The sequence below is a fragment of the Megalobrama amblycephala genome, linkage group LG1, assembly GCF_018812025.1.
Source record: "Megalobrama amblycephala isolate DHTTF-2021 linkage group LG1, ASM1881202v1, whole genome shotgun sequence".
Lineage (NCBI taxonomy): Eukaryota > Metazoa > Chordata > Actinopteri > Cypriniformes > Xenocyprididae > Megalobrama > Megalobrama amblycephala.
Genome location: NC_063044.1, coordinates 63,215,818 through 63,226,479, shown reverse-complemented (window position 1 = coordinate 63,226,479; position 10,662 = coordinate 63,215,818). Strand labels below are relative to the sequence as shown.

Here is a 10,662-nt window from a genome sequence, read left to right as displayed (position 1 = left end):
ATAATAACAGTCCGAGAGACTTTTTAACTTGGTTTTATGCCAAAAGTTCAAGTATGCATGTCCAATGAAAGACAAAATCCTCTTCTGAACATATATATCAGACATACACTGAAATATGTGTTACATAATATTAATATATGACATTATTATCTTTTACAGAGTTTGAGGATTCAGTGTTTGAGGTCATGTAACAACAAAGCAAATACATATATAAATACATAAACAAAGTAGTATAAAATACTTTTCCCATATGCATAGTACTGTAGTCAGTGACTTTATTGACCGTCTGACTGAGTCTCTGATGCAGATGTTTTCCTCTCTGGAATGATTTTTCTCAGGCCTTCTTTAATGTCTCAGGTATATTCTCAATTTTTAGACATCATTTTGACAAATTCTAAAGGAGAGAGAGGGGAAAAAAAGCAAAGCAAAAGTTTTAACTAGAGTTAAAACTGATATAAAGTGAGATTGTTTTTATAGTATCCAGTCCATAATAACTATCAACAACCTAAAATGCGTTATTGATATCTTTAGTTCTCATTTCCCATCAGTCAGCATCATATTTGCATTTTCTATGAATTCTTATATATTTTATATATAGATATTCTACATATTATATTATATTATATTATATTATATTATATTATATTATGAGATTAAAATCTCTTTTCCAAAAGAAAAAATAACCATATATAATGGTTTCCGTTTATGATAAATGGAAATATTTTTAAATATAAAAAATACTGATCAAGAAATTTAAAGAACAAATAGCTAGTTCTAGTATCAGGGTTCATAATGAGCCCATTCTTGACCTCTCATTTGATCACACTTGCTGTCATTGGATGTTTTCGTGTGGTGAGACACGTGAGAGCATGTGCTCATGGCAGGTTTGAGCTAAAATGGTCACTTTATACATCCATGACCCGCTGTTTCCTCTGGACCTACTGTGAATGAAAGTGCAGCTGTAGGCTGCAATGTTAATATATTAAAGAACATTCTCAAAGCTTCAGTAATTACTGCACAAGGTCAGTCCAGCATATGGTGTTTAAAGATCCCTTTGCATGAATTTCCGCATGTGAAAAGGTTCTACTATAGATCTGTGTGTATTATAGATGTGTGGAAATGCTAAACTAGAACAACCCAGTAACTATGGTTTGGCAAGCCTATCTCTGCAAGCATGTGAAAAAATGAGCCGTTCAGATTTTGCTTCCCTTGTGACATAGGAAGGGGATCTTATTATAATATTACCGTCCGTAACTCCGCAGGAACTACATACATTTATCCATTAACCATTCAGAAACATCTAGTTGCATTCTAAAAGTCTTAACTTCTTCCTGAGTCTCTCCATCAGTGTCTGACGCCGGTTTGAACGATGTTAGGCTGGACACCGTTACTGACAATCCTCATTTTGGCTGCGTGAGATTCTCCAGCTTTGTTGTTGTTAAGTAACCAAAGTACGGAGATGGTCCTCACTGCAGAACACGAGATCCAGGGGGCGAGGTTGGATCTAGATCCAACTCCTCCCACTTTACATATCCCTAAACCTACCCATCTCCACCCCTGGATCTAAACCTACCCGTCTCCACCCCCCTCCACCCCTGATCTAAACCTACCCGTCTGCACCCCCTGGATCTAGATCCAACTCCTCCCACTTTACATATCCCTAAACCTACCCATCTCCACCCCCTGGATCTAAACCTACCCGTCTGCACCCCCTGGATCTAGATCCAACTCCTCCCACTTTACATATCCCTTAACCTACCCATCTCCACCCCCTGGATCTAAACCTACCCGTCTCCACCCCTGGATCTAAACCTACCCGTCTCCACCCCCTGGATCTAAACCTACCCGTCTGCACCCCCTGGATCTAGATCCAACTCCTCCCACTTTACATATCCCTTAACCTACCCATCTCCACCCCCTGGATCTAAACCTACCCGTCTCCACCCCTGGATCTAAACCTACCCGTCTCCACCCCCTGGATCTAAACCTACCCGTCTCCACCCCCTGGATCTAAACCTACCCGTCTGCACCCCCTGGATCTAGATCCAACTCCTCCCACTTTACATATCCCTTAACCTACCCATCTCCACCCCCTGGATCTAAACCTACCCGTCTCCACCCCTGGATCTAAACCTACCCGTCTCCACCCCTGGATCTAAACCTACCCGTCTCCACCCCTGGATCTTGTGTGTTCTGCAGTGAGGGGCTACTGGAAGCAAGAGCTGTTAAAGCTCCGCCCTCTTCTGGAAAGGGGGCCGGGAGCTGCAGCTCATTTGCATTTAAATTGACACGCACAAAAAAAGCATGTTTTTGCTCACACCCAAATGGGGCAAATTTTACAAGCTCTAATAAATGATCTGTGGGGTATTTTGAGCTGAAACTTCACAGACATGTTCTGGGGACACCAGAGACTTATATTATATCTTGTGAACAGGGGCATAACAGGTCCCTTTTAACAATTCACTGAATTCACAAGTGCGACTCAAAGTGAGCTGAAAACGGGAGATCCTCAATGCATGTTACTAATGCCAAATCTTCATTCATTATTGTAAAAGAAAATCAACCGACCATCAGTTGTTTGTGAAGTAAATTTGCTGTAAAAGGGTGAGCTATTTAAAGGGGACCTATTATGCCCCTTTTCACAAGATGTAATATAAGTCTCTGGTGTCCCCAGAATGTGTCGAATTTAAAAATACCCCACAGATAATTTATTATAGCTTGTCAAATTTGCCCCTATTTGGGTGTGAGCAAAAACACACAGTTTTTGTGTGTGCCCCTTTAAATGCAAATGAGCTGCTGCTCCGGGCCAGCTTTCCAGAAGAGGGCGGAGCTTTAACAGCTCGTGCTTCAGTTACTCAACAACAACAAAGCTGGAGAATCTCACGCAGCCAAAATTACGATTGTCAGTAATGGCATCAGCCTTACATTGTTCAAACCGGAGTCAGACACTGATGGAGAGACTCAGGAGGAAGTTACAACTTTCAGAATGCATCTGGATGTTTCTGTTTTCTTCCTTTTGTCTAAAGCAGCCCAACATGGCCTCACCCCCTTAGTTGCGTGTTTTGCCATGGCGTTAGAACTGGTACACCGTTGTCTCTTACGAAAACAAAATGATGGCGCCATGGGTGGAAACATGCAGATTAAGGGGCGGTAATATTATAATAAGATTCCCCTCCTACGTCACTAAGGGAGCGAAATCTTAGCAGCTCGTTTTTTACATGCTTGCAGAGAAAGGCTTACCAAAACAAAGTTACTGGATTGTCCTTTTTCACGTTTTCTGGGTTGGTAGATGCACCAGGGACAAGATTATAGCACTTAAACATGAAAAAAGTCAGATTTTCATGTTATGTCCCCTTTAAACAAATAAACATATCTAGCAGGCTAACTTTTAGTTTTAATACTTAAAACGTACATTAAAAACTAGTACTTTGTACTTTTACTCAAGCAAAATTGAAAAGGAGCAGGCCTAATTAATACTATTACTGGAGTAGCTACTCAAGTACTTGATTTGTGTACTCTGTCCACCACTGATATTAACACTCACAGTTTCTGTTTGTTACTAAAAAGTTTGAAAACAAGCAGCATTGACAAAATGACAGCAGAAAAACAAGAGGAAATAGCTTCGAATTGTATGGACAATGGACACTGCTAAATTAGACCTTTGTTGAAAAAAAAAAATGCCGTCTACATTATTATTTGTTGAAATATGAATCTATTTTACCCTCAAAATCAACGGTTCCGTCTCCATTGTTGTCTGCTTCTCGGACCACGGCTTCTATTTCCTTCCTGTTTGTGTTTTCACCTAGCAGCTTTAGCATTGCATGCCTCAGCTCTTCGGTGGTGATAGAGCCGTCACCGTCCATGTCAAACTAGACAAATATATAGAAAGATTACACTCATTTATGCTTTTAATTGGAAATATGTTTGGCAGATTGAAATAAATAAATGTATATTTCTTTACCTCTTTAAATGCATCTTTCAACTCTTTCAGTCCGATCATTCCAGCTGTTTCTGCCAGAAGCTTTGGGGCCATGAGGTCAACAAAATCCTGAAAATCTACACTTCCTCCAACTGAAAAAGAGGCATATAGAGAATAAAGATGAGCAGAAATCTATGTGATCAACACATGAGAAATAAATAGATGGAACATCCATGGATTAAGAGATTAATCTACAGTGTTTCAGTGTTTGACTGGATGTGCATCAAATCTCAAAACAGCTGCTAGCACATATGTGAAGCCGAGAGGGGAAGAGGACAAATGTCTTACGTTTCATGTTGATGTTCTGGCTAAGTTCAAGCAGTTCCATCTCAGTGGGCATGTAGCCCATCGTCCTCATCAGGTTGCCCAGATCTTTACAGCTGATCAGACCATCCTTATCCTTATCAAACTCGGCGAACGCCTCGCGCAGCTCTGCAACACACACAAGACAATTTAATTACCAGAGTTTTGGGTACATGACAAACTCTTTAAATACATTGAAGAGTCTTGGATTTATTATCGTTATTTCATTTAAACCTAGAAACCCTTATATATACATATAAGGTGTAGGACTTTTAACAATTTTTGGCTAAGAAAAGTTACTAATCAAAATAAGTAAATCTGAAACATTGATCATTTGACCATGTATGATCAGATAGCAATGTTCTCTCCTCTTTTGAAGCTCAAGATGCTGACGTGCTTCTGTCATTAAAGCAAAAGAGGACAAACCAAATACTATTCATGTTGATTTTTTCACTTTAATTGATGAAAATATAACTTGTATTAACAATGCAAACGTTACATTAAATTAGATAAGATTATAAAATAGAAGCAGTTTCAGTGGTACTCTCAGATTTATTGACTGTTCATTGAATTGCGTTGGCATCTGGCATTTCACAGCTGGTTTGCATCCATTTTATTCTGTAAGGTTATGCAATCTGGTTATGTAAATGAAACAGTGAACATTAGAAAAGAAATAGTCAGTTTAATAAACTAAATAACACTAATTTACAGCCAAAATGCTTCTGAAATACATGTACTCAAAATTGAATAATTAGGGGTCACTGAGAATGAAAATTATGCTTAAAATTGTTGATTGGCTCTAGTTTTCAAGATAAGCTATTGGTCAGACTCAGTAGCCTAAATTCGACCCTTGACTTGGGAATGGCGGAGGATAAGTGAGTTATAAAGGGAAGGGATCTCACATTAAACCAGAAATGACTAAAATACATCTTTGAGAAATCTATGACTGGGTGTAAACATACTTGCTTTTTAGGAAGAACAATGAGTGATGCAATCTGAAGCTGTATTACACCAAACATGATATGAATTGCATCATGTTAAACAGAAATTATGGATGATGCCTACATCACACTGCTGAATGAATTTCCCTATATCAGCTCTAGAAATCATACTGCAGGGGTGTAAAACTCAGTTCCTAGAGGGCCACAGCCCTGCAAAGTTCAGTTCCTACACACATACCTGTAGTTTTCAAATAAGCCTGAAGGACTTGATGAGCCGGATCAGGCGTGTTTAATTAGGGTTGAAGCTAAACTCTGCAGGGCTGTTTGCAAAGGGGCAAATTTCTGTTCTGTTTAGTGAGCAGAGATGCCTCGTAATCGTAACTTTAAATGGACCCATCAATGCTTGCATGCTATTGCTGGATAGTGACAAGAGATGCTCCATTTAATGAATATAGACAAGCCAAGAATTGCTGAGTAGACACTGAACAGGAGTAAACTATGTACTTAATAGTTTTTTTTGCCTTTTGATTCATTTTTAAAGGCTTTTGCTGATTTTTAAAGTGTTTCATAAACAGGACAGGTGACAGGTACTATCTACACAATATACAGTACATAGACGTAAAAGGTAAAAGCTTAAATGTCTTGGAAACAGTAGCCAATCAGTTGTTTTAATTGTCATAGTTGAATTCAGCACATCAAAGCACATAACAAATAGCACATTTTATCTCTGAAGCAGACACCTTAATTCATTTTCAATAAATAATCAGTGACTCTGTTAAATGTAAATTATATCATTTTCAAATCTTGGTTTTTAAAAACAATTTAATTTGTATTTTATTGTAGAGTAAAAGCAGTCAAAGAAAAGCCCTTACCGTCTATCTCCTCATCAGCGAGCGGACGCTCCTGTAAAACAGCACAATTAGGGTTCCTTATATGTGCATCATTTTTACAAATTTACTCACATTTTTGGATTCAGCACAACTGAGCATGACCTTTATGTAAGGTTCATGTAAGCAACATTCTGTTATTGATGTCTTAGCATTGATTTTGAACTCACTCTCTCAGATAGATTTCATTATATTTCCTGCAAGCACTCATTAATCTCTTATATCCAAAAGCATAAGCGAGGTCATTCCTCTTCTACACTCTAAAAAATGCTGGGTTAAAAACAACCCAAGTTGGGTTGAAAATGGACAAACCCAGCAATTGGGTTGTTTTAACCCAACGGTAGGGTTAAATGTTTGCCCAACCTGCTGGGTAGTTTTATTTAACTCAACTATTGTTTAAAAATTACTGTATTGCTTAATTAAAATTAACCCCATTTATTAATGTTCAATGAATATTATTTAAACATTTATTATTGCTTATTAATACATTTATATTAATAAACTATTAAACTATTACATTTATATTAAGGCTTATTAATAAAATTCACCTTTTGTCTATTATTGTTGCCTCTAATTAAAATCTGGTTTTTTATTTCCCAAATTTTGGGTTCATTTTAAGCTAGCCATATAGCAATTTTTAAACAATAGTTGGTTTAAATAAAACTACCCAGCAGGTTGGGCAAACATTTAACCCAACCGCTGGGTTAAAACAACCCAATCGCTGGGTTAAAACAACCCAATCGCTGGGTTTGTCCATTTTCAACTCGACTTGGGTTGTTTTTAACCCAGCATTTTTTAGAGTGTAGACAGACCAGTTCAGATATATATAACTCTAGATGGGTTTTAACAGATATATATATATATATATATATATATATATATATATACAGTCAAACCAAAATTTATTCAGACACCTTGAACATTTCGTTCATTAATACAGTTTATTCACTATAGTTTAAAAAAAAATGGTAATAAAATATGACAAGGTCTCAGAGTTAAACTGTGTCAGAAAAAAATAATCTTAATTATGTCAGATAACACTAAAGCAAAACATGGTCAGGTCAAAGTGTCTGAATAATTTTTGGTTCCAAATTTTTTTTATCAATTTTACTGGTAGTCCACTGTATGAAGAATTTTTTGGTATAATATGTCACAGTTTGTCCTACATCCACTACAAAAATAAATCAAAAACATAAAAAAATGTCTAAATGATTTTTGGTTTGACTGTATATATATATATATATGGATAGATAACTAGAGACAACTATATATAAAAGCCAAAGAGACTTACAATGTTTTTATTTTTAGATCCTCTTAGGAAAATGCACGCCGGCCCCAGACTCATATCTGACAGCCTCTTCTGTACGTCTTCTGTGTGTCTTTAAAAATGTTCAAATATTGAATATACTGTAATTTGCATTGTGATGACATAAACATTATTTAAAGTAACTTTGCAACTATTAAATATAATACCAAATTGTCATAACAAGTTTGCAGTAAGAATCGTCTCAACATGCCACTGCTGGTATTTCAAATATATATATTTTTGCTATATTTATTTATTTGTTATAAATATAAATTATAATCTGGCATATTCCTCTGAGGCATTTCTTAAATAAAACATCTTATATAATTTATATTTTACTATATAAAACCTTATTAACAGAATTAATATGCATAAAATATGTAGTACGATAACATTAAAATAGACCTGTGCCTAATTATTCAATATATGAAATATTAATTTTTTTTTTCCACATAAAACAATTGTATACACAGAAATCAACCTCTTATATTGCAGTTCTGAAGTTTCTAACACAAACATTCATTCCCTCACCTGTTCTCACAGGAAGGAGTGGAAGAAGCTCAGTCCTCTCTTGTTTTGTTCTGCTTCGTGTTGCTTCTGTCAGCCAACTCTCTTTTCCTCCTGTTCTTCAGTTCAGAGCAAACCTTTCTCACTGTCAGTCAGCAGCTCCTGAATGATTAAACCATACAGAGGGAGGGAGCGAGTCAGAGAATAAAGGCATGAGTGAGTAAGTGACAGTGGGAGAGCGAGAGAGAAATCAAATACAGCTTCCTAAGCAGAACTAGGCAAAGCGACTGCAAATGACTGACTTTTTTTATTTAGAATTTTTCCCTCTGATTTTTATACTCTGGATGTTGTTTAAATCTGCATTAAGATGTAATGCACTGAAAATCTTCATAAATTATTCAACTATATATTATTACATTTAAATAATTTTTTCCAAAAGCGCAAAACAAGGTTACCTTAAATGCTCTTCGGTGCAGTAGTGTTCTGCTTTTACTTCAGATGCCAATGTATCATAAATCCACATGTGTGTACAGTATGAGTTTTATATAAGGACTGAATTTAATGACGTACTACAGCGTCATTGTGTTTGGCTGTGTCAGTACATTTCAATGCATGCATACATACATGATTTGTTTGTTACATAAATTGCTAATGCTAAGCATTTTCATGAATCCTGAAATGTGTTTGCATAAGAGTAGCCCAGTAATCCCAGAGCTCTCTGCACTCACCACCATTACTAGTGCTGTCTGCTAAGATTACTGCTTAACAGGCCATTCATTCCACAGACAGAGAGAGAGAAAGATAGTGGAACTGAGATTAGAAGAACTGAGGATTAGAATAGAAGAAAAAAAATCAAATGCTCATGTGACAGAATGAGAAATATCTACAAGAAGGAGCAGATGGAAAGATATTTGGAGAGGATGTGGATAAAAGAGGAAAAATGACATCATTATAGCTGTCTCTGAACAGCTTGAAGACGAGATGTGAAACGCAAATAGATAAACAGAAATGTCTATGAGGATAAAAACTCACGGTAACTATGGAGACTGATGGCAAAATTGTGATCACAATGTTTTGACATCAAAATTATTTGTTACAGTCTGTTTTTTTGTTAAATCAAACTCACTAAACAGGGCAAAATAAAATGACTAATTTATGGATAAGAGTGAGAGAGGACAATAGAAACACCTCTCTCGAAATCAACACATTTGGGTCAAGAGCGTGTTGGAAAAAAGACAACAAGGCCAAGAAAACTATGACTCAAAACAGAGAGAGAGAGAGAGAGAGAGAGAGTAGAGAGAATGTGTGCATGTGGCATCTGAAATCATGATTAAAAAATGAAAAACAAAAACAAACAAACAAAATCTAAACGTTTTTAGGGGTAGGGTTGTCTCTTATCTTTATAATTATTTTTATGATAAATTATGAATATAGAAAGATTACAGTAAATGATGTAAATGTTAAAGGTGCCCTCGAATGAAAAATTGAATTTATATTGGCATAGTTAAATAACAAGAGTTCAGTACATGGAAATGACATACAGTGAGTCTCAAACTCCATTGTTTCCTCCTTCTTATATAAATCTCATTTGTTTAAAAGACCTCCGACGAACAGGCGAATCTCAACATTACACCGACTGTTACGTAACAGTCAGGATCATTAATATGTACACCCCAATATTTGCATATGCCAGCCCACGTTTCCAACATTATAAAAGGCATTAGACAAGGGCAGCCAGTATTAACGTCTGGATGTGCACAACCAAATCATCAGACTAGGTAAGCAAGCAAGAACAATAGCGAAAAATGGCAGATGGAGCAATAATAACTGACATGATCCATGATTACATGATATTTTTAGTGATATTTGTAAATTGTCTTTCTAAATGTTTCATTAGCATGTTGCTAATGTACTGTTAAATGTGGTTAAAGTTACCATCGTTTATTACTGTATTCACGGAGACAAGAGCCGTCGCTATTTTCATTATTAAACACTTGCAGTCTGTATAATGCATAAACACAACTTCATTCTTTATAAATCTCTCCAACAGTGTAGCATTAGCCGTTAGCCACGGAGCACTATCAAACTCATTCAAAATCAAAGTAAACAATATAACAGTATACAATACTCACATAATCCGACGCATACATTCCGCATGCATGACGAACACTTTGTAAAGATCCATTTTGAGGGTTATATTAGCTGTGTAAACTTTGTTAAGGCACAGTTTAAGGCAAGCGCGAGCTCTGTGGGCGGAGAGCACGGGATTTAAAGGGGCCGCAGCATAAAATCGGCGCGTCTATAATGATGCCCCAAAATAGGCAGTTAATAAAAAAAAAATCTATGGGGTATTTTGAGCTGAAACTTCACAGACACATTCAGGGGACACCCCAGACTTATATTACATCTTTTAAAAACATAATCACCTTTAAATGTTATTTATAATTATAATTATGCTACCATTCAAAAGTTTAGGGTCAGTGAGATTTTTTTTCATGATTTTGTGTCTCTTCTGCTCATCAAGGCTGCATTTATTTGATCAGATATACAGTTAAAAACAGTAATATTGTGAAATATTATAACAAATTAAAATAACTGTTTTCTTTTTTTTAATGTTAAATGTATTTATTCCTGTGATGGCAAAGCTGAATTTACTTTAGTGTCACCTGATCCTTCAGAAATTATTCTAAAATGGCAATTTGGTGCTCAAATAACGTTTCTTATTGTTATCAATGTTGA

The 10,662-nt window shown here is 36.2% G+C and overlaps 1 protein-coding gene across 1 annotated transcript; it reads right to left on the bottom strand.

Moving 5' to 3' along the window:
• Positions 1-9,467, bottom strand: cabp5b (calcium binding protein 5b). Its single transcript, XM_048208268.1, has 8 exons — positions 8,379-9,467; positions 7,948-8,085; positions 7,402-7,489; positions 6,096-6,126; positions 4,268-4,411; positions 3,962-4,071; positions 3,722-3,869; positions 1-394 (listed from the first exon to the last, which is right to left on the bottom strand). The coding sequence occupies exons 3-8, from the start codon at positions 7,453-7,455 to the stop codon at positions 366-368; spliced, it is 516 nt and encodes a 171-aa protein (XP_048064225.1). The 5' UTR covers positions 7,456-7,489; positions 7,948-8,085; positions 8,379-9,467; the 3' UTR covers positions 1-365.
• Positions 9,468-10,662: the final 1,195 nt, after the last annotated feature.